This window comes from Chiroxiphia lanceolata, chromosome 15 (genome assembly GCF_009829145.1).
Source record: "Chiroxiphia lanceolata isolate bChiLan1 chromosome 15, bChiLan1.pri, whole genome shotgun sequence".
NCBI classification, from domain to species: domain Eukaryota; kingdom Metazoa; phylum Chordata; class Aves; order Passeriformes; family Pipridae; genus Chiroxiphia; species Chiroxiphia lanceolata.
The window spans coordinates 13,720,863-13,742,937 of record NC_045651.1 but is presented as its reverse complement, the minus strand read 5'-3'; the positions used below and the strand labels follow the sequence as shown (position 1 = coordinate 13,742,937).

General features: G+C 49.1%; 1 protein-coding gene across 1 annotated transcript in view; it reads right to left on the bottom strand.

Moving 5' to 3' along the window:
• Positions 1-21,202, bottom strand: part of FAT2 (FAT atypical cadherin 2) — a 57,175-nt gene extending 35,973 nt beyond the window's left edge. Inside the window, 4 exon segments of the mRNA XM_032702789.1 lie at positions 5,106-5,420; positions 5,891-8,196; positions 8,198-9,174; positions 21,023-21,202. Coding sequence (XP_032558680.1) covers positions 5,106-5,420; positions 5,891-8,196; positions 8,198-9,153 — 3,577 coding nt within the window. The 5' untranslated portion in view covers positions 9,154-9,174; positions 21,023-21,202.
• Between the last annotated feature and the right edge of the window lie 873 nt (positions 21,203-22,075).

The following is a 22,075-nucleotide window of genomic DNA, read 5'->3' as shown; positions in this document are numbered from 1 at the left end:
ATATTTCTAGTCTATCAGATTGCAAAATCCAGCTGCAGCAGACTAACACCATGTTTGCACTGGATTACTGCATGCCAGCTGATGGAGGGGAATTTAACCACTCTGAAGTGACTATTTGGATTTGCCTGGCCACACCCTGAAATTCTTTCATGAACTAATGGAAAAACCTGAAAGAAAACAGGATCGTAGCTGAGCTTTCTAGAGCTGGAGAAGGAGGACTGTAGTGAAGGCAGATGAACTGGAATTTAATGACTCTCTTGACTGTCTGTACCACTGAAGATGCTCAGATCTCCTGGGGAGTAAGACCTGACTCTGCTCTCTATCACATACCTGTACTGTATCCCAGCTGGGAGTCTCACCAGATGGAATTTTTTGGTTTAGCTTCACATCTCCTGAGCCACAAGTTGGCTTCTCCTCCTGACCCCAGGCAAACTCCCTCTGTCCCTTACCCTGCCCAACCACGGCTCCCACTTTCCCCCTCCGGAGCCAGTTACCACTGTGCCTTGTGAGCTAACTACTTGTGAGTTAACTACTCTAATTCCTGTTTGGAGTCATGGTGCTGTGCAATGCCCAGATGCACAAACTGCCAGCAGTGTTCCCACGGCCACTGAGACAGAGGTTGGACACGGTCCTTGAGAGAAGCCTGCTGGAATTAACGCTGGCTTTTATTTGTTGCTACTCGGTTATACACCCTGTGAGGCCAGAGGGCTAAAATGGAAGTGGAAGCTGTCATTAAAGGGGAAGAGCCATCAGCTTTTGTGGCCTGGGGAAACAGTTCCTTGGTTCTTTCTGCCGTCCCCTACAAGGACGTGGGAAGTGCACATTTAGTTTTAATGAGTGTTTTGCATGAGCATGTGCACGTGTGTGAGTTATCGGCACCCTGCCCTGCTGGAAAACCCCAGCCAGCCTGTCCCATGGGACTTGTGACGGAGTGGGTGTCCCTTATTTGTGTTCTTGCATGAGGCCCTGAAGGTTTCTGCTGAGTCTTACAGAGACTGAACAAAACTGTCAAAGGTCTTAATTGCACTTGGCCAATTAGCCAAGCTCTGCATCCACATAAAGGACCAGAAACAGTCCCTTCTGTTTCCCGCGTATAGGCAGGCACAAACTCTGCTCCAGCAGCCTGTCTACACACAGCAATGGGAAAGGATTGTCTGCAATTCTCCTGCTTGCTGCCTGGAAAGGGGAGAGAGGAAAGCTGGTCATGTTGGAACAGGAGCAGCAAAATTACCAGCGCATTGTTGTCAGGGAACAAAAAATAATAATAACTTCTGCTGGCAAGAGCAGGGCTGGGGTGGAGGTTGCTGGCCCCCTGCCCTTGCTGCAGGGGGGAAAATCTAAGATAGTTAAAATAGCCAGAATCAGGTTTGCAGGCATTGGGGCTTTCAAAAGAGCCTGAGAAGGGAAGAGGTTGTTCTCCTGAAATCCTCTTTCTCGTCTCACTCCTGTTTCCATTTGACCTTCTTTTCTCCTCCTCCTCCCACCTCCCCTCTTGATCTGACCTGCTGTGCACTACTCCATGCTCAGCTGGAGCCTGTGGTACGTTGATTTGGGGTGCAGCAGTGCAACCATCCCTCAGACCTAAAGAGCAGGATGTCCTTCCATGTAGAGAAATACAGGGAACCACAGGCATCCTGGGGAAGCCCATGGACAGTGACACAGCAGGAGAAACACTAGAAGAACAAGCATTAGATAAGAGCTGGAGACAAACAGTCCAAAGTAAAAGGATTCTCCAAATAGCCTTTCAGCAGGATGAATGGCTTCGACCTGACTCTTCCTGCCACAGCCTCTCAGTTCTTCTCTGTCCTGTTTGGACTCAAATCCTCTTCACATCAGGGGCTGCAAAACAAGCTGAAAATCTTTCCAGCAAAAGAATACCCCAAACCCTGCTATCTGCCCATCTCTCCATGTACTATCTATCTCTGTCTCCCACAAACACTGCTCCTCAACAGCTGCCAGGCTGGGCTGGAGAGATTCCATCGCCCATGGCAGAAAGCTTTCATCTCACTGCACGGTTTTGTTCCCTCTTCTCCTTAGCCTTTCATTTATTTTCCCTCTTCTTCTCCACCCTCTTTAGGGAACTGAGGGCTGGAAGAGCTTAGAGCCCTTCCGTGGTAGTTTGGGGATGCTGGAGGAGCCAAGAGCTGCCGAGGGACAGTTATCACAGCCATTCCTGTCTCCCTGCAAGGCCTCAGGAGGAGAAGTCAAGGGGCCTCGCTGGTCATGTCTCCACTGGCCAACCCTCCCCCGTGCAGAGATACTGGATCACACAGAGAGAAAGTGCTCCAGGAGCAGAATCAGTTTGCTTGCAACACTGTGGCACTGTGCTCTGAATAATCATCCAGGGCTATTCTGCAGGGTTACTCTGGCTGAAGGCATGCCTGTCGTAGCAGTACATTAGGACCTTATTGCCTATTAGCACATGGGATGAGAACACACCTCCTCCTTCTCTCTGTCTGCCAAGGGGTTCCTGCCAGGAGTGCCCTGTCTAGGAGAGACCCAGATTGACCTCTGGCCCTCTTGTGCTGTCTTATTCAGTGCCAACGTCATTAATTTGTCCTTTGATGACAATGTGGGAGAGGAAAAAAGCAGAGGTCTCAATCACTGTCTCCTGCTCATGGCAGGGGTTTGGAACTTAATGGTCCCTTCCAACACAAACCATTCTGTGATTCTATGTAGGAGCCTCCCTTCTGATCTGGGAGCTGGAGGAACTCCTAACACAGTCATGTTATCCTGTTCCTTGCTCAAATCATGTGACTAAGAACAGAAGACTCTGCTGTTTCCCCCTGAAACTTCAATGTTTATCATTTAAAAAAGTGACAGAGATTCAGGTTAATTGCAAATAAGCAGCTCTACCTGCTCAAACTCTTTTGCTGTCATAGAATTTGGGATTGATCTTGGAACGAGTATTGGCAATCTGGATCATACATACTCTGGCATTCAAGAACTCAAACGTTTCTGGGTCTTTTTGTGACCATTTCCCCTGGGTAGTGAAAGAAGAGATGCATTTATTGCATTTGAAAACCAAGGAACATGTCCTAACTAAAAATCCATAATAAACATCAGTGGTCAAGAAGCACTGTAGTGCTCAGATACTTGCCATGTGTTCTCTCTTCCACTCAAATGTAACTCATTTGATTTGCACTGCACTGAGACAACCCTTTTTTGAATACAACCCTGCACTGATGTGGATGACCAGGCACTAAAAGACCAGCAGTTCATCTTCAGTGCTGCACTGTTAGGCTGAGACCAAAAAATTATAGTTTTATTCTACTTAATGGCACGAGTAGCCTGCCCTTGTCTGCAGAATGAAAATACCACTGGGTTTCCTACAAGCTGCCTACAGCCCTGAAGGGGCTGAAATATTCTTTCTGTCAGTAGTAGCAGATTATTTCTCCTTAGATATTGTAAGCACAAGGATATAAACTGCTCAGTTGATGCGAATGTTCACAGGTAATTATTTGTTCTTTTGGGTGACATGCAAGTAAAACAATGGATAACTGAATCCTCATCAGGCTTGGAAGTAAGTCCTTAAACAACCTCCAAGCTCAGGGTTTAAAGAGACCTCCAGCAACTGTTCAAGAGATGGGTTTCTTACAGAACTGACAAACCTATCACTCTTCTCATGCAAATCACCTGAGTCTAGAGAGAGATGAAGAAGAGATGACTCATACCTGAGAGGGCTTTTTTTGTCTAAGATGGGAATTAAAGGGTTGGCTTAGAGGTGAGGTATTTCATTAGCAAACATTTGGATTTTGCCAGTGTCACTCATTTTGCCATCGAACATGACAGCATGACTTTGCAGGGCTGCACTCAAACCACTGTGGAAGCTTTGCCTGCAGCACAGAGAAAGCTGAATTTCCTGCAGGGTGCAGGAGTGCAAGCCAGAGCTCAGCTGATGAGGGGAGCCAGCATGGTGTCCTGATAGCTGTTCCTGGCTCACATCCCACCAAAAAGGCAGTGGTTTTACAAAACAGGGCTTCTGAAGGCACCTCTCCACAGAACCCTGTGTTGTGCAAGCTGTCCTGGGGCTGTGCATGGCTGTTTGGATTATGTGAGAAAGCTGGATGCAGAATAATGCCATGACCTGGCTAAAAAGCTTCTGACACTGGAGATAGCTACAGCTGGGGGTAGCAGTGCTCACAGTTAGCTGACAGCTCCAGGTGTATCTATATGGTGCCATGTAAAGACACCCTATGAGTTTCTTGCAACAAAAGGATCTCAGCATTTCAGAATCACAATTTCTTTCTTCCACACCCCTCCTAGCCAGCTGCAGAGCACTGCCAGAGAGCCACTACACCACTGGTAACACATAACTAAGTGCCACTCTACCCTTTTTCAACACATCCAACTCCTTTCTCATCTGAGAGCAGGCTTCTGTCTCGCTGCAGTAGGTGAACTGCTTTTATCATCTGCAGGAGATCAAAGTCATGCAATTAATCCTCTCCCATACCCAGGCTCTGTGCTTTCCCTTCCCTCTTCTCCCAGGAGCTGATGGCATGGAAGGCTCGGCACAGCTTTCCTTGCCAGACTGGCCCAATGTCAGCTCTGCTGGGATAGTTTGAGGAAGCTGTTTACACAAAACATCAGCAGGTTTTTGATGGCTCTGAAAGATCTGGTAAATAATCCTGAGATGAAAGATACGGACTAGGAAGATGGCAGGAGAGGTTTACTACACTTACTACATTAATAGTTCCGGAGAATGGGTGGAGCCTTTAAGTGCAGTGGGATTCATTTTTGTTAATCCTGCCTGGGTCTGTCTCAGGAGCAGATAGTCACCTCCAGAAGGGTGTTTCCTGGCTCAGGCTGTGCAACAGGGCAGTTGTTTACAAGGGGGAAGATTAAAAGCAACTGCTTGGTTCTGTTTAGGGCTTTGAAAGTAGCACATTTGTGTCATTCTAAGAGCCATCTGCATGCAAATAGCAGCCCTCAGGTGGAGAGTTTCAATCCTCAGACTCCCCACACAGTGTATTTGGAGACTGGGACTTTTGCTGCAGGAGGAAGGTGTGACAAAGGTAGCTGTGTGGGCTGTTTATATTGAATATGTAACATCCTCTGGGCACTTGGAAGCCTCAAAAACAAATGCTGAGTCGGGTCAGTCTTACCTGTAATGAGGTTAATGGCAAAAAGTCCTTGAGGATTTCCAGTTAGGATGTGAAAAGTCAGTTTTCCCTCTGAGCTAGAGTCTGGATCGAAGGCATCAAGCTGAAGGACAGATGTGTTTGGTGGGGAATTCTCCATCACAGAGGCATAGAAGACAGGTCTGGACATCTGAGGTGGGTTGTCATTGGTATCAGTGACTTCAATATAAATTTCAGTCACGGAAGAGAGAGGAATTGTTCCCAGGTCAAGAGCAAGCACTGTCAGCCAGTAGTGAGATGTTCCTTCTCGGTCAAGTGATCCTATGGTCCGTATGGTGCCTAGGAGAATGACAGAGAGTGCTTGTGAGGGATTTAAGGAACTCAGACCACTCAGTCCCTAATGCCAGAACAGTCTGTGTCTCTAGTCTGCTTCCTGGTCTTTGCTGCAGACACAAACTCTGGCACCAACCTTGTATGGCTGTGAGATTGTGTGGAAGGTGAGGGCTTGCTTGTGCTGAGGGTTAATTTTCATTACACAAGCGAAAGGGAAGAGTTTGGAATTTTGGGAGAGGACAGATATTGATTTTCCATTATTTTAAGGAGACAAACCCCACCTGCTCCTACCTACATACAGGGATACACTTAGTATACCCCTGCACAAGCAAGAAAGGCTTGAATGACTGGAACTGTGCAAACAGAGAGAATACAGAAATGTCCTATCGGGTCAAAAAGTCAGGCCAAACACAGTGTGTAATTTAATCCTTTAAACTACACTATTAAAAAACACTATTCAATTAAGATGTCATTACCTGTGTCCTTTTCAATGCGGAAGACGGACATGCCAGTGCCTTCTCGGAGGAAATATTGAACCTCTCCATCCTTCCCCTTGTCGATATCCTTGGCTGTGACCATCATCACTGATGTGCCCTTAGGGCTGTTCTCCTGCACCCAGCCTTTGAAGACAAAGGAGGCAAAGCGTGGTGGGTGCAAGTTCTCGTTGACATCAATGATGTTCACTTCCAGGTGGCAGAGGGAAGAGCGGGAGAAGGGCTTCCCGCCGTCACTGACCTGCACAGTTAGATTGTAAGAGTCCTTCTTCTCATAGTCCAGCTCCTTCTCCAACCGGAGTGCCCCGGTCAGCTTATCCACATGAAACATCATGTCCTCATCATTAACGAGGCTGTACCTCACCTCACCCCCAGAACCAGCATCTGGGTCAAAAGCCTCCAGGAACAGGAGGACGGTTCCCACGGGTAGATCCTCCGGGACCATCACACTGTTGAGGGCTGGGAGGCACTGTGGGGTGTTGTCATTTACATCCTCCAGAGTCACAACCAGGTCTGTAATGGAGAACAGCTGGTAGCCTGTTTTGGGCTGGTCTCTTGCTTCTATTTTCAGCACATAGGAGGGCCACAATTCTCTATCCAGAGCACCTGTAACCATCACTTCTCCAGTGACACTGTTAATGGCAAACTTGTCAGTGGGGGTTAGGAGAGAATATTTTACTCTCCCATTGTCATCTGTATCAGCATCTTCTGCTTTCAGTTGAGCTATTGTTGTCCCTGTTGCTACATGTTCTGGTATTGCCACCCAGTAGGCACCTTGTGGGAATTTAGGAGTGTTATCATTGGTATCCAACACATTCACAGCCAAGAGTTTCCACGATGATTTTTGTGGTGTACCAAGGTCGTACACAGTAATGTTAAGAATGTAGAAGCTGGTTCGTTCATGATCTAGAGGAGAAAGGACTTGAAGGAGACCCAGTTCCAAGTCAATGGTAAAGCAACTGTCATCATTTCCATCTGAGATCACATAGACCAGTTTTCCATTAAAACCAGTGTCAGGATCAATAGCTGAAAGGTCAGCAATAGTTGAGTTGATGGGAACAGTCTCTATGATATCGATGGATCGTGGAAAGCTGTCATCAAACTTAGGAGCATTATGGTTTATAAGGTGTAAGTTCAGAGATGTTTCATCATCCTGCCCATGGCCTTGAGACTGAGACTCGATGGAGTGTATGATAGTTTCTGTCAGTTGTTTCAAGACTCCTGTTTCCTCACACTGCATTTTGACAGGGAGACCTTGGCCGACCACAGTGATGTTTACAGATGTTGGCAAAGCATAGTTCTCTCCATCTGTTGCAGTTATTTTCAAAGAGTAGAAAAGTGGCTGTTCAGAAGGAAGATCTCGCAGAGATATTCTAAGGGATATTACTCCAGAGACGGGATTCAGTTCAAAATGCTGTAACTCGTTGCCAGACTTGATTTCGTATTTGATATGCTGCAGCTCATCACTGTCGATTGCAGAGACCGTGGCCACAGGGTTCCCAACAGGAAAGTCCCGTGGGATGGTGCCACTGCAGCCTGCCTTCTCAAACACAGGAGCATTGTCATTGACATTGCTCAGCACGAGGGACACATATACTTCTGTTTCATGGCGGAAGGGTGAGCCCCAATCTGATGCCCACACCCGCAGGTGATACCACCTCTGCATCAATTCATAGTCCATCGACTTGGAGGTGGAAATGACACCAGAATAGGGGTCAATGACAAAGGGAACTGATTTCTGGTTGGCTATGCTGTAGGTGACAAAGCCATTGTCTCCTTCATCTTCATCTGTAGCCCTTACTGTTAAGACACTGGTACCAGGAGGAACATTTTCATCAAAGGCCCCGCGGTACGAAGACTGAGTAAAACTTGGAGCGTGATTGTTGCAGTCAGTGATGTCAATGACAACAGTCGTGGATGTGTGACTGTTAATGGCTGTAACTTCAAGTTCAAAATGAGACTGCTCATGGAAGTCCATTGCTCTGACTGTAGTTATCAGTCCAGTGTGAGGATTGATTTTAAAGCTTGTGCTGTCAGAAGTGGGTCTCAAAACATATTTAAGATTTGGGAAGACTGGTGTGACCTTCACCATAACAACTTGGCTTCCAGCTGGGGAAAATTCACTGAGCTGGACCCGGTACACTTCTTTCTCAAACCTGGCAGAAACATACTTGGAGGGAGGTATGTGGACCACTCTAACAGGAGAGAACAGTGGTGGCTTGCCTTTGTCCTTGGCTTGCAGACTGAGGTTGAAACCAAACGGGTAAAGTAGCCAGTTGATCTCTTTGTTGACACAATGATGACTCAGTGCTCCCAACATAGGATTTGATGGTTTTGAAATGTCTTCCTGGATCTCCATCCACAAGGTCAACTGAATCAATCCCTGCTTCTGAGTCACCACTTTCTACAGACAGAGTTGCATAGACAAAGTCTTCATCTGAGTCAGGCGATGTCACCTTCACTGAAGAGACAGAGGGCGGTTTCCTGGCAGATGGCTCCACCTGGATCGTGAGACTGGCCAAGTTCCCAAAGCCATTCCCCTCCATGATCTTTCTCATTCTGTCCACAGCCAAAACCTGCAGGTGGTGCCTGCCTCGATGGGTGCTGTTCAGCCTACCTGTGATCATAACTGCCCCTGTGGTGGGGTGGACGGTGAATAGGTTGGACTTGGTGTTCAGGGAGTAGTAGAACTCAGCATTCTGGCCAGCATCAGCATCAGTGGCACTGAGTGTGCTGACCACTGTTTTTAGAGGAGTGTCTTCTCTGACGGACACTTTGTAGGAGGGGGGTGAAAAGAGAGGTTTCAAGTCATTTCTGTCCAGAATGTGGATCAAGACTTTGGCCCAAGCTTCATAGGCAAAGGTGCTCTCTGTGGCCTTGATTATTAACATGTAACTGTCTTTGACCTCACGGTTTAAAAGTGCTGTGTTGCTGCTCCTGGTTCTTATTCTCAAGAAGCAGAAATCCCCGATCACGTGCTCCTCTGTTTTAAACAGACCAGTGTTGTCTCCAGAGGCTATTCTGTACCTGATGTCCCACTCAGGGTCTCTCTTGTAAATACCCATTTTGACGTAGCTCTCCACGTAGGTCTTGGGGGCTGAGTTCTCGTAGATGGTGGCATTGTAGAAGAAGTGGGTGAAGTGCAGAGGGGAAGTGCTGCCCTTCTCACAGCTCGCCCTGCGGACCACACAGTGCATCAGGAAAACAGCAAAACTCAGGAAGTGCCTCCTGATAGTGACTTCCATGGTGTGGTGCCTCTTTGAGTCCTGTAGGTGCCAAAGGAAGAACATTGGTTATTTTCATTAAGATCAGTGTGTTAGAGAAAAAGCCTCCATGGGCTCAGCCTCACCTCCCTGCTCTCTCTACCCCAGCCTTTGCTGATGTGGTTGTTATCTCAGCTCTTCTTCCCCTCTGTCCCAGTGAGAGACCTGTCCTCCCACATCCCCATGCTGGCTCAGATCTGTTCACTTTCTCTGCTTCAGTTTCTGTCCTTGTAGAGGGCAAAATGTAAAAAGTCATGTAAGATTCTCTGATCAGGCTGACTTCCTATTCTGTGAACGATCTCACCCTCCCTTCATTCTGCCTTCTCTCTACTCAAATAGCATATTTGAACTCTCCACCTCCAGTCCGAACTCGCTCTTCTTTTGTTACTCTCCATCCTCCCTTCTCCACCTAAACTTCTCTCTCCACACAAGTTCTTGCAAAGTCTTTTCAAGAGTCAATATACAAACTGATTTTCTCTCCCTGTGCTACGGACTCTGTTGTCCTTCCCCAACAGTGATGCCCTGCTCTGTTGTACGAGTTCCTTCTGAATGGGCAGCTCCACAACGTGGCCTTTTCAACAGCTTTAGCTCTGGTTCTAGTCATGTCTCAGTTACCACAAAGCTCTTCTAATTCACAGGTCTGACCCTGTTGCCTCCTCTGTGTGCAGGTTTCCAGCAAGACACTTTGACCATGTCACCCTCAGCCACTGAGTAATCTCCCTGGTTCCTCCCTTCTCTTGGCAAAGCCCCAGGGTCAGGATTCCTGCGGAGGATCTGCCATCCATGACCACCCGCCATCAACTTCCTTCTCTAACAACTCCCGAGCATCTGCGGCTCCATGATTTATCTCTGTGAGCAAGGTGTATCAAAGAAGGAACCGGGGAGCACACATGTGATTAACAGGGATGTAACTCTATTAGTGAGCTTTGCGGAGCTTGTTAAAGGATCAAGGCCTGTTCTTTTCAAAAGCTAAGTGCGTGCTGCTGTGTGTGCACTTAGGGGTTGAAACCAGGGATAAGCTAAATATAGGTGCATATATTTCCCCTAGATATCCCTAGGAGATCTTTATCTAGAACTGTTTCTTCCTGTTTTAAATTTAAATTATATATCAAGTACCTGCCAGTCATTTGGCACATTCCTAATTTAAACAGGGAAGACTTGTTTTTCCAGACACTTTTTCAAGACTCATCTCTTTAAGAGCCAGAACTAGTTCAATTTATAAGTCAAGTTGAATGTTAGGAACAAATTGTCAGAGTCCAACTAACAATGTGTGTCATATTCTCTTACCAAGATATCTAATTACCGATAAATACCAAGCTGTAAATGTCATACTTCCTCCAAATCCTTTTCTCCTTCATGCACTGATGCCAACCATCCAGAATTCTCCCTGCTGTGGTCACTCCTTTTTGAAACAAATGGTCTGAAGCTGAAGTGAAACTACCAGGATTTGTAGAAAAAATCAACACAATTCGGTTTTCCACAAAATTCAGACTCATTTTCATTCATGACATCATTTCACACTTCTAGGAAATACAACATAATCCCAAATGCACAGCAAATGAAAGAAAATCTTGGAGGGCAGGGATAGGTGACCCAGAAAGGCATGTGGTTCCTTCTGAGAAGCTGAAAACCATGTTCTTAAAAGCTCTGCTTGTTGCTTGTTACTTAACAGCGCTTCAGAGTTCTGCAGCATGTAGGGACTTGCCTAGAGCTGCTCCCTTCCAACATTTTCAACTGCTGAACTTGGGAAGAAGATGTAGGAATGCTGCGTGCGCGCGTGTCTGCGAGGGCTGTGGAGCAGGACAAGTCACAGGCAATTCGGTGTGGAATAAGAACAGCAGAATAAAACAGCAACAAAACCCAGCGATATTCCATGAACAACAGACTTAATGAACCTGATTGCTTTGTATCTGGGCTAATTGACTTTTTAATTGAATTGTACTGAAATGGCAATGTGAACTCATCTCTTGTAAGACATCAGAGAACCCACAAAGCAGAGATGTTATGAACTCCACAACCACAAGAAAAGCTGGAGCTAGAGCACATGCCTTCTTGGGCACCAGCAATTCAATATGGGAGGATAACCTTGAGCAAGGAGTGGGTTTTCTGGCGTTTAACAAGATGCAAACTTTCTTCTGAATCTCTCCTGGAACGTACTTAAACTCACTCTCGCCTGTATATTTCCTAAGATCTAAGAAGGGCTGCACTTACATTGCTGTTTTTCCCTCTGTGGGGGTATTAGCAGGGTTTTACTCCTCTGTCCAGGTAATTATTTGGCAAAACCTGTTGTGACCTCATATTTCTGAGAGCTTTGCTCTCAATTACAAGCTGGGCTGAAAGCAATCAATGGCTTCAGCAGTTATTATGAGGGATGGAGAGTGACTACGCATCTGGGGCATGAGGCAGAAGCCTCATTTCCTCTGGAAATGATCTGAAACTTTGAAAGGCACGGACAAAACTTAGGGAGAATTGTTTAGGAGGCATCACCATCAGCTTTGGAAGTCTAAGAATTTCTCTTTGTGTCAGGACCATGCTCAAAGCCTGAACAATAGCACAGAGAGTCTGTCATGTCCCCTGACAGCACCTGCATGTGCTCTGAGATGTGGTATTTCACCACCTTTCATATTCCACGCGCATCTGGTTGGGCAATTTCTATACCAATCAATATTGCTGGGAAATCCTACCACTGTTTGAGCAGTTCCACACAAGCCCATGTTTGTTGCCTCTTATTTTATCCTTTGACAAAAGAATGAGATGAAGAGGGTTGCAGTCACCAGTGTCCTTCAAGAGCTGACCTACTCCAGGTGAGTGTCCTGGGGCTTCCTGGACAGCTCACAACCTCCCACCCTGGGCCTGGAAACCATCACCTACTACTTCTAACCTGTAGTAGGCTACATGGGGTAGCAACAGTGCACTGGAGGCCTTGTTTCAAAGGCCGTGGAGAAGCTCAACAGAAAAACGGGGGACAGTGCTCTGAACAGAGGGGAAATCTGGTTAACTGCTGCTTTGGCTCAGCTCCAGGAAAGCCCTGTTGGGACTGACCCTGGAAGGCGACAGTAACGGACGAGCAGAAACGAGGTGGGTTTCTATGACTTTTGCTCTGTGGCTGGGAAAGCTGCATATAGTGTCAAAAGAGCAAAAAAATCAATTTAAGAGCCCTTAAAACCCCAGTTGTAGGTGGCTACCAAGGTGGCTACTGCTGCCAAGCTCAAGGGTCCTTGCAATGGAGTTCAAGGATCTCCATGCTGAAACTGGGTGAAGTCACCTGCCTGCAACAGATTTTTTGTATAGACTTAAGAGAACCATTTCTCCTGTTTTTCTGAGCTGTGCTACCCCCGACCCTGTGCTGACAATAATTAGTGCACGACCCATGGCACCCATGGCAAAGGGCCATACCCACTTCAGGGCTGCCAAATCAGCAGCAAGCCTATAACACTTGAACACTCTCACCAGCCTCTGGTCTCTCATCTGATGGCATCAGTTATTTCTACTCCTGAGAGCTCTCCACTTCTCTCTTTCATGGCTCCCCTGGGCACAGATGCCCTCCTGGAGCTGGCTGCACATGGGCAGGCAGATGTGTTGGAGAAAGATCATCGGTGGGATGGAGGTGTGGAAGGTAGGCACACTCCCGACTGAGGAAATACCAGGGCATCATTATGTGGTGATTCAACCTCCTTTCCTAATCACCAGGCGAGGATCAGAGAGCCTGGAGGGGCTTCGCCCTCAGCTCTGTAGATGCAAACTCCCCACAAAGCGAGTAAACAGTCGGTGTATCTCTAATCAGAGCATAAGCGCGCGTCTAAATTTAACATCCAAATTGTGATCCTCCGTCAAAGACATGCCCAAATCTGTTGGTTTGAAATGAAGGAACAAACACTGTGCTGAGATCCAAAGTGTGTGCGTGGGGAGGCTGTGGAGAGAGGTGATTTGGGGGGACTGGTGCAGGACAAGGCTATTCTGGCCAGCTGGGGCATGGCCTGGGGGGGGGTCCTCTGGGGGGGTCCTGCAGGGGTCTCCTGCAACGTGTGGGCTGCTGTGTTTGTTGGTCATATTGCAGAAAAGTGCTGCAGCCTGCCAGGAAACAGGTGTGGCCCCAGCCCCACCTTTTGATTCCCTTCAAGAGGAGCATTTAAAAATAATAAAAACCCAAAACACAAAACAAAGCGAGTACTGAGTGCACTGTGAGCAGCATTCTCCTCACAAGCTGTGGCGGGGGCTTGGCCCAAAGTTTTGAGATCAGACGATTAAAGAAAAAAATCATTATTTTCATTGAAAAATAAGAACAACTGTTCCCTTATTACTCTTTTACCAGCATGTATCCCAGGTTCTCTTTCTTCCTCTTCCTTTCTCTCTTGTTTTCTTCCCCCACCTCCCTCCATTTTCTCTCCCTCTTTTTCTCACTACAAGAAACAGTCTCAACCATCCCCAAACACATCAACTTCTTTGTCAGAGCCTACAAGACCCTGGAGCTCAGGGAAAGGAGATGAGATTGGTTGCTCAAGTAATCTGTGATAGGGCAGTTTAATGGTGGCTCTGAATTTCGGTGGTCACTGGGGAATAGAGACAGAGAGCCAAGGGAGTAAATCCTATAAGATGGTGGGTACAAGGCTTTGGGAAAGTAAATAAGAGATGAGGCACTATCTTCTCCTGGTCTGGGTGGTAGCTGAGCAGAAGGGGTTCAGCTACAGTTGGGGCAATATCCTTACAGCTGCCTGCCAAATTGGATCAACCAGAAAGCCACCCCTGGGTTTTCAAGTGTTGGAAAGTCACAGAGTTTAATGCACGCTTTGTTGAGCCATGTCTGTGAGATGTTTTGCTTCCCAGCACTGAAATAACACCTGTACACCCTGCATGGGGGCTGGGCTACTGGGTTAATGTTTGCCCTCTCCTCTGCCACAGCGATGCTGGTGGGAATTGGATCCTTTTCCATTTGGTGAGTTCCCTGATGGCCACTCACAGTCAGCCCTGACAGGTTTGAATTCCCTGTGGAGATGGGAATTTTCTGAATTGCTTCCTTAGACTTTGAAGAAACAAACAAACAAAACCATTCCATCCTTGGAGATCCTGCTCCTGCATTCTGTTGTGCAGTCTCTGCTTGGTTTTGCAGCGAGGCAGAAGAAATACATCCTGGAGGTACTACACAAAGCCAGAAAACTAATGAAAAGAGCCCCTGAAGTTATGGCGTTTCCTTCCTCAGTGTATCTCGGGGTTTTCCAGTGCCTGTGGATGGTTTTCTTAGGGCTGATGTTTGCAGAACTGCTTGCACCAGCCTGCTTGGGGGCTCTGTTAGTGTGGGTGCAGCTTTTTTGCTGGACTTGCAGATTCCAACCAGGCACAGTTGGGCTGTTCCTTCCCCATCTCGACTTTCCAATCTCTGAATGGCTTGGATAGACTCTTGGAAATTGTTTCCAGGTTGCTGGACAGCCTGGAGCAAGGCCACTGATCATGTAGAACCTGGTACGTGTGGCTTTTACAACCAAGGTCTGCCCTTGCTTGGAGTGTCCCGTGAAATGTTGCTCCTGTCAGACAGAGAGTGGCTGTGGAGCAGTGCCAGACCCTGTGCCGTAATCATTTCATGGTTCAGCTCCATCCCTGGGGTATAGTGGCTGTGTGCTGATGGGGTGGGCTGTACCAATGGCTTCCCAGTTGCAGAGCCATGGAAAACCGTGGGATTAATGAGTCTCATATTGCATGTGGGAACAGTGACTCTTCCTTGGACTGCTCAGCATGTCAGGGGGTCACACACACGTCCCCGAGCAGAATAGGTCCTAAAGCACCAAAGAGATCTTCCTTCCATCATCTGCCAGCTGGGTCAGGCAGGAGTTTGGGTACCTGGGGAGCTTGGACTCCCTGGGAAGCTTGGACTGGCAGCCTCTAAGGGGTGTTGGAGGAACAGAGAGACTCTCAAAGGAGTCTGTAGGAAGCCTGTGAGACACTGACTTGTGTGGGCCAATCTAGGCCCCAGGTTGGTAGATCTGGTGCTGAGACACCCTTTTTCTATAGTCAGGCTGTGTTGCTGCAGGGGTTGGTAAAAATGCTTCGCTCTTGAGACAGCACCGCCTTCCCTGGGCCTGGTCTGCTGTGGCCAGTGGACCTGAAGGGTCCTGTCAGGATCACCATTCAGGGCTGACAGTGGGAGCATGGTGAGATGCTGTCCTTTGAGTGGTGCAAGACATGGATTGGTTGAGCAGGAGAGAAGAGAGACAGATGGCCTTCCACATGGGAAGGGTGGTTGGGAACGCTTCAGTTACTCTGATGTCCAACTCCACCTTCTCCCATACACCTGCATGCTTTTGCCACCTTTGTTACTCTGCCAGATTTCACAAGTCGGATGCTCAGATGCATTCTGGCTCTAAAGGCCCCTCCATAACACCTTACTGTGGCCTCCTCCAGACAGCCACTCACTCACTTCCCCCTCAGACATCTCACCCATCTCCCCATCCCTGGGGCTTTGGCTGTGTCCTGCTGCTTTACCTGCTCCCTTGTTTGACCCTTCACTGGAGCAAACAGGTGCTATGTGCCTTTGCCTCCAAGCCATCCTCTGTCCATGAGTCAAGGCATCACCTTGTATGCAAAGCCAAAGGCTTTCTCTTGCCTCTCTTCCACCTGTGAATTGCACTTCTGTCCACTGCTCTGTGAGGAACCCAGGGAGAGATGGATTTCGTACCGCTGCCAACACCTAATCCTGGCTCAGATATGTCACCTCGCTGAGGCTTCTCTGTCATTGCTGTAAGCTTATCTGTTAGACACACAGGAGAAACTTGAACAGGCTTGAAATCTCTGTAGAGTTGTAAGGGTCAGTGATCTGTATCTGTCTTGGCATTGCAACATCACTCTAGAGCAAGAGTTAGTTGAGCAGCTCCAGAGCTGTGGAGGTGTGTCTAGGGAACCTTGCAGTGCCAACTGCCTTGCTCCTGGTTCCTGTTCCAGGGAAAGTGTGACATCAGGGAGGTGGACTTGCTTGTGCCAAGGGCAGGGGAAGCATCCATACACATTACTCCTAATCCCCTTCCTCCGCTCTCTTCAGTAGCAATGGGGTAAATCCTGCCTGTGATCCAGAAGCTGCCACTGCACAGGTAAGCAGGGAGGTGTTGAGGGATGGACAAGGACAGCTGCTAAGACAGCCTGGAGATGCAGAGGAAACAGCAGATCCCACTGGTGGCTCTCATGGGAACAGGGTACTGGCTGCCTGGGATGAGAAACAGCCCTGGGGGCTGGAGCAGGGTAGTACCAGTGGGAAGGGGGCTTGGCAGGAGCTGCTCACTAGGCAGGGTGTGAGGGGCCCTGGGGTTGGGCATCACAGTGCAGCTGCCCAAACATGTTGGCATGAGAGCCAGCTGGAGCGTGTCAGGTATTCACGTGAGCGTGCCCCAACTCTGCTGCTGCTGGGACTGTGCACCTCTCACCCTGTGATTCAGCTCCCACAGAAGTTGTTAGCACCAAGGACCACATACGTTGGTCACTGCAAACTAGCTGGCCCAGCAGGTGTGTCATGACCATCAGGATGTGAGAGCCCACAAGGAATCCTGGGCCCTTTCTTGATTGCTTTCTCCTGCCAAAACTCATACCGAGTCTTTCACATTTTCCTTACGCTTGGGATGCAAGTTATCTTGCACTGATAATCATTGCCCTGTCTGCAGACTGCTGAGAGAAGCTGGTTGTGTGGGACCACATTGTCAATCCTCCTTGCTAGTTTGGATCCACTGGCCAGTTTTAGGCCGATTTAACCAGATACGTAAAGACTTGAAAGGAGTTAGGTTTGCACAAGCTTGTGAAAGTAGCAAGAGAGAGGAGAGAAATCCAAATTAGGACTCCAGCTGGAAGAAAAGGCTCTAATGTGAGCCCAACCCGATTATTAGACATCAGAGAATCCACACAAGAGGGAGCGCCCCAGGCAACCAAGCTTCATGAATTCTGCTGCTCGCAAACAGCTGTTTATTTAGGTGCTGCAAAGCCTGTGAGATTTTCTAAGGCCCCAACACACAACTCCCACCAGAGCTGTGAATCCAAATTGGGCTCAGTTTACCCCAGCCTGGAGAGAGAAGCAGCTCTGGTCCAGTGTTGAAAGGGCTCTGACCCTGAGCTGTCTGACCGTGTGAGTTCTCATCCTCACCTTAACTCAACCTGGATGTTTGTAATGAGGACACTGGCCTCATCACCTGAGTGCTGGTAGTCCTCTGATGCCCTTTCTGTGATTCCCTGCAGGGAACATGCATGTCATCCTACAAGTCGTAAAATTTGTTGGGAAGGAGCCCAAGAGCACCTTGGCATGAAGAGCTGTGTGAGGGACCTTGTGCCCCGCTGGATGCAAGTGAGGAGCCCCAGCGCCCAGCAGGACACAGACTGCTCAGCTTCTGCCCGTCCTGCAGCACAGCCCTGGCCACCCTGCCTCCCCTCTCACCTTTTCTCTCCTACCAGGTAGTTCTCATTCACCCACAGACCGTCCTGCACTGATACCACGATCTTCTCGTTCCCCTACCCAGCACCCTGCTGGTCTTTCCTTCTGGTGCCCGAATGTGAGCACGAAGAGCAGCTTCTCCGCTCTGCCTGCTCTGCTCTCACTCTGTTGCCATCTGTCTGCCTTGCACTGCTCCTTCCCGTCCCTTTCCTGTGTTTGGAGGCATCGTAAGGACGCAGCGAATGAATGAGACAATCGGGGAATGATCCTCCCTTGTAAAAGGATGGCTGTCCAGGACGCCAGCAGCTGTGCCACAGAAATTCCCTGCAGCAGATATTTATTGAATGCAAAGAGATACCTGCAAGCTGATAGAAAACCTTCAGCTCTCAGACCTGCCTACAGCAGCTCACCTCCTGTGCTGTGTCCACACCGTCAGACAAGCGATGCAAGGCCAGCCCTGACCTAGGAAGCTCAGGGTTCACTGGAGAAAACATTAACCCCCCAGACAGGCATGTTTGCCCAGGCTGGTCTCATTGCCACAATGTGTCCTTGTCAGCGCTCATTAGCTCCCAGCACAAGTCAATACCTCCTGCTCTGGACACTCCACTGGAAACACATTTCTGAAAGCTCCCGCCATTGCAGCACTTCTGCGGAATCAACAGCTGTGCATGGACACTGCTTGGAGCACCTGTGACAACCAGGCTGGCACAACGATGTCCCTGTCAACCTGAGCCATATGGAGTATCTATTCATGGCATAACCAGGCTGCCTGACTCACAGCATCTATCCAGGTGCAATCTAGTCAGTCCAAAATAGTCCCACAAGGTAAGCGCATCAAAACAGCCATGCTTGGCCATCTCTCTATATTGTCTCTCCCAAAATGGCCAGTTTTGATTGCTTAGTGGGGGAGCATAAGAAACAAGGCATGTGTAACTTGCTCCTTCTCCCACTTTTCAGCATCAATGCAAGTACATGGTTGTTCTTGGGCTGTTGCATTTACTAACTTCCACTGGAGCTATCCGTCCCAAATGGATCAAAACCTTGTTTGAAGCCAAATACACTTTTGGCCTCTGCAATATCCTGTGGCAATTTGTTCCAGTATGCCCTCTTCCTTTAGTTTGTTTCAACTCTACTGCTTGTTGTTAGTTTCTGAGCTACAACTTTCCTAGCAGCCCTTGCACCCTGCCCCTCCCCAGAGCTCCTACTTCCAAGAATTAGGGAAGAAAGTTTCTTTGCTAATAACCAGTACCTGCCCCATTGCCAAGGAGAAAGTGTGGTTAGTGGAAAAATTGCTTGCTCAGCAAATCGGTTTTTAACAGACAACGGAGCATCAGTGTTTGCCAACCCAGTTTAGAAAAATAAAAAGAACTAAGGGGTATTTGATCCCCTTATGTTTGTCCACGATACAGAAGGAAGCCCACTGCTGCTCAAGGTGCAGCTGCACATCGCATACCTCCACACGTGGCAAAAAACAAAGCGAGGGCAGGGAGCAGGAATGCCAATTGCTGCAGCATGGAGGTAGCTGGAACGATCCTCTAGGACTTGCCTTGGAGCAGTTGGCAGGAGCGCAGGATGCAAAATGCATTAGTTTCTAACAGATGTTTGATTCCAGGTGTTATGCCTCCTTTGAACTCTCCCTTCGTACAAGAATGATGCTTGTTTGTTTGGAGGGCTGAGAGATGCACACGTTTGAGAACACTGGGATTTGAAATACATCCGTGGTGTGAGCTGTAGCTGAGGGAAAGGCTCGGGAGAAGGGCAGATCCTGCTGCTCTCTCCCTCGGCAGGTAGGGCAGTTGGGCTCACTTTTGGAATGTTATGGACCATGTTAGAGCACAACAGGCAGATGGGGAGAAGGAGAGATTCAACTCCCTGGCTGGGTTAGAGACCCTGCTCAGACCCTCAGGAACCCCAACCCCTTATCAGACAGGCGGATGTCCCTGAACTGTTCCCGGTGAGGGGAGGTGTGCTGCACATTAGGAGATGATAAGGGTACACAATACCAAGCCCAGTGACTTTGCTGTCCCGAATACCGAGACAGCCCAGCCTTCCTCAGGAGCCCCATACAGACTGTTTGCTTTCCATCCCAAGGCTCTGATAACCTCCCAGGTCTCTCTAGCTGACACCCTGGAGAGCCGTGGCAGCTCCCTACACATCCCCTGCCCGCTCTTTGCCCCTCTGAGTGCCGGAACAGAGGAAGCAGAGGGGTCCAAGTCCTACTGCCTGGATCCCGGGCAAAGCCCTGCTGGCCACAGCCCTGCTTGCCCAGTAGAGCCTGCCCAGCTCCAGCCACCACATAACCTGAGTTTCCACACATCCTGGAAACTCTCAGCCCTTTGCAGCCACAAACCCAAAGGAGCAACAGCTTCTTTAAGGGTTTCCCCGAAGCAACCCCTGTCGTGTAACGCTGATCTTTGCCCCTCTGGAGTGCTGTGCTCCACCGAGTCTGCCTTTAATTCCCCGGGAGGCTGATTAGCTGATAACTGCAGTTTGGAAGGGCGCTGTTGGCTCCAAGTGCCCAAGCCTCCCTCCCTGTATTTCCACCTCTTTTCTCAGTGCTGTACATGTACATAGGAAACAACTCCTCCATGCCCTGAACTGGACTAGGCTTGCTCTGGGATTCCATCTTATTTTGTCATAAGGCACCTGATAGCGAACAAAGGTGACGATACAAACACACACACGTTTACACGCGCTCCCGTGAAGTGGGGACGGTGGCTCTGGCTTCAGCTCCCCAGCTCTGCTGCCTGTCCCCCCTAAGGGGAAAGGGTAGGCAAGGAGCTCTCACCTACGCATGAAGGGAAACGCCAGCATTGTGACTACACTCAGAGATCCCCAAGACACAGCCCAATTCCAGGTGACACTGGAAGCGGCTTAATGGGGAATGCAGGGAGAGAGCTTGGAGCAGTATTGCCTCACCCCGATAAGTGAGGCTGTGCATGGCCAACAGCTGAGCCTACAGCCGGACGCCATCAGTGCTCCTGCCCCAGCTCATCCATTTCTTCCAGCACAAGCTTGCTCCCTGCAGAAATCCTGCCCCGTTCAGACACCTGGAGTGCTTCTCTCTTCAACCCCTCCACACCTGCCTTGCTCCGCAGCGTCACTTTTGCCTTTGATACCTGGAGCCCACCTGCTTGCACTGGCTGCAGCCTGCTAAAGATTCCCAGCTAAGACCAGATGCAAACTCAGTGCAAACACAGATGAAGCTTTTCCAGACTCCTTCCATAACCTCCCATACTAGGGCTGCCAGAAGGAAGGAAGAGGTGAAGGGCTCTCCCTCTGCATCCCAAAGCTCTCTCTGTAGGATAAGGCTGTTTCCAGCAAAAGTTACTCACATGCAAAAGAAGTTTCATGACTAAATCTCTGCATCCTCCATGCCTCCCTCCATCCATGCTGTACAGACTGCTCCCTGAGTCATTTCAACTTCCCACACCGGCGAGCAGCGTGCCTTACCTGTTGCAACAGGAGAGACCTCTCCTGAAGTTTACTGCCTCTCTGCTCCCTCCGCCGAAAATCCTCTCCCGCAGCAGCACGTGGCTGGCTGCTGGGGGTCCATGGTGCTTGCAGATCAGAGGAGAGGGCTCCGACAAACTCCTGCAAGAAGGGATTTTCCTGGCTGAAACTCCGGCAGCACCGGTCGGGAGCAGCAAGCGAGAAAGTTGCAGGGGGTGGAACTCCCTCGCTGAAGAACCAGCCCTTCCGTGACGGGCTGGAGGTGGAGGAAGAGGAGAGGCATCGCCCTCTCCCTCGCTGGAGAAGTGAAGTTGTGTGTGCGCGCGTGTGTCTGTCAGAGCTGGGCAGGGACCCAAGCCTTAGAGCCAAATAATTGCAGAGCTTTTCACTGTTAGATTAACTGGTATTGCCATGAAATCCAGGACCTCAACTGCAGGGGGGTGGGGGGTGGGATATGTCAGGTAAATCCCTCCAACACACCTGAAAAACCCAAAGATTGTTTTTTAACTAGCTGCCAGGTGGGTGTTGTAAGGAGGGGTGGGGAGAAGGGGGTGGGGAAACCTGAATCTGTCCTCAGAGCAGCTGCGTGAGGAGAGGCACTTTGAAGGTTGTTGTTGTTTGTGTTGGGGGAGCCCCCAGAAACCCCGGCTGCCGCCAATAAGCCCCAGGGTGCTCAGTGCTGCACAGGCAGAGGATGAAAAGGTGGTCCCTGTCCTGAAAAGGCAGGAGGCAGAGAAAAGAGAGGGAGGCAGCCAGGGAGATGGCAGCATAGGGAGACCAAACAATGCATGGGAGCTTTGGGGGGGTTTTCTTGGTATAGAAAGAGCATCCTGACTCTGGGAGTGTTCTTCAGGGCTGGACCAAAGTGAAACGACATGGACCCTGATGAGGGTAGCTTCAGTCCTCTTTTGTTCCAGTCTCCTTCCCTCTCCCCTCCTCTTTCCACCCCAACCCCCAGTAAATGCTAACATACCCCCTTTGGATTGCAAAGAGGTTTGAACAGATACAGGGGTAGGTCTTAATGTTCAGGTTTAGGTGAAGTTTCCCCTGCCT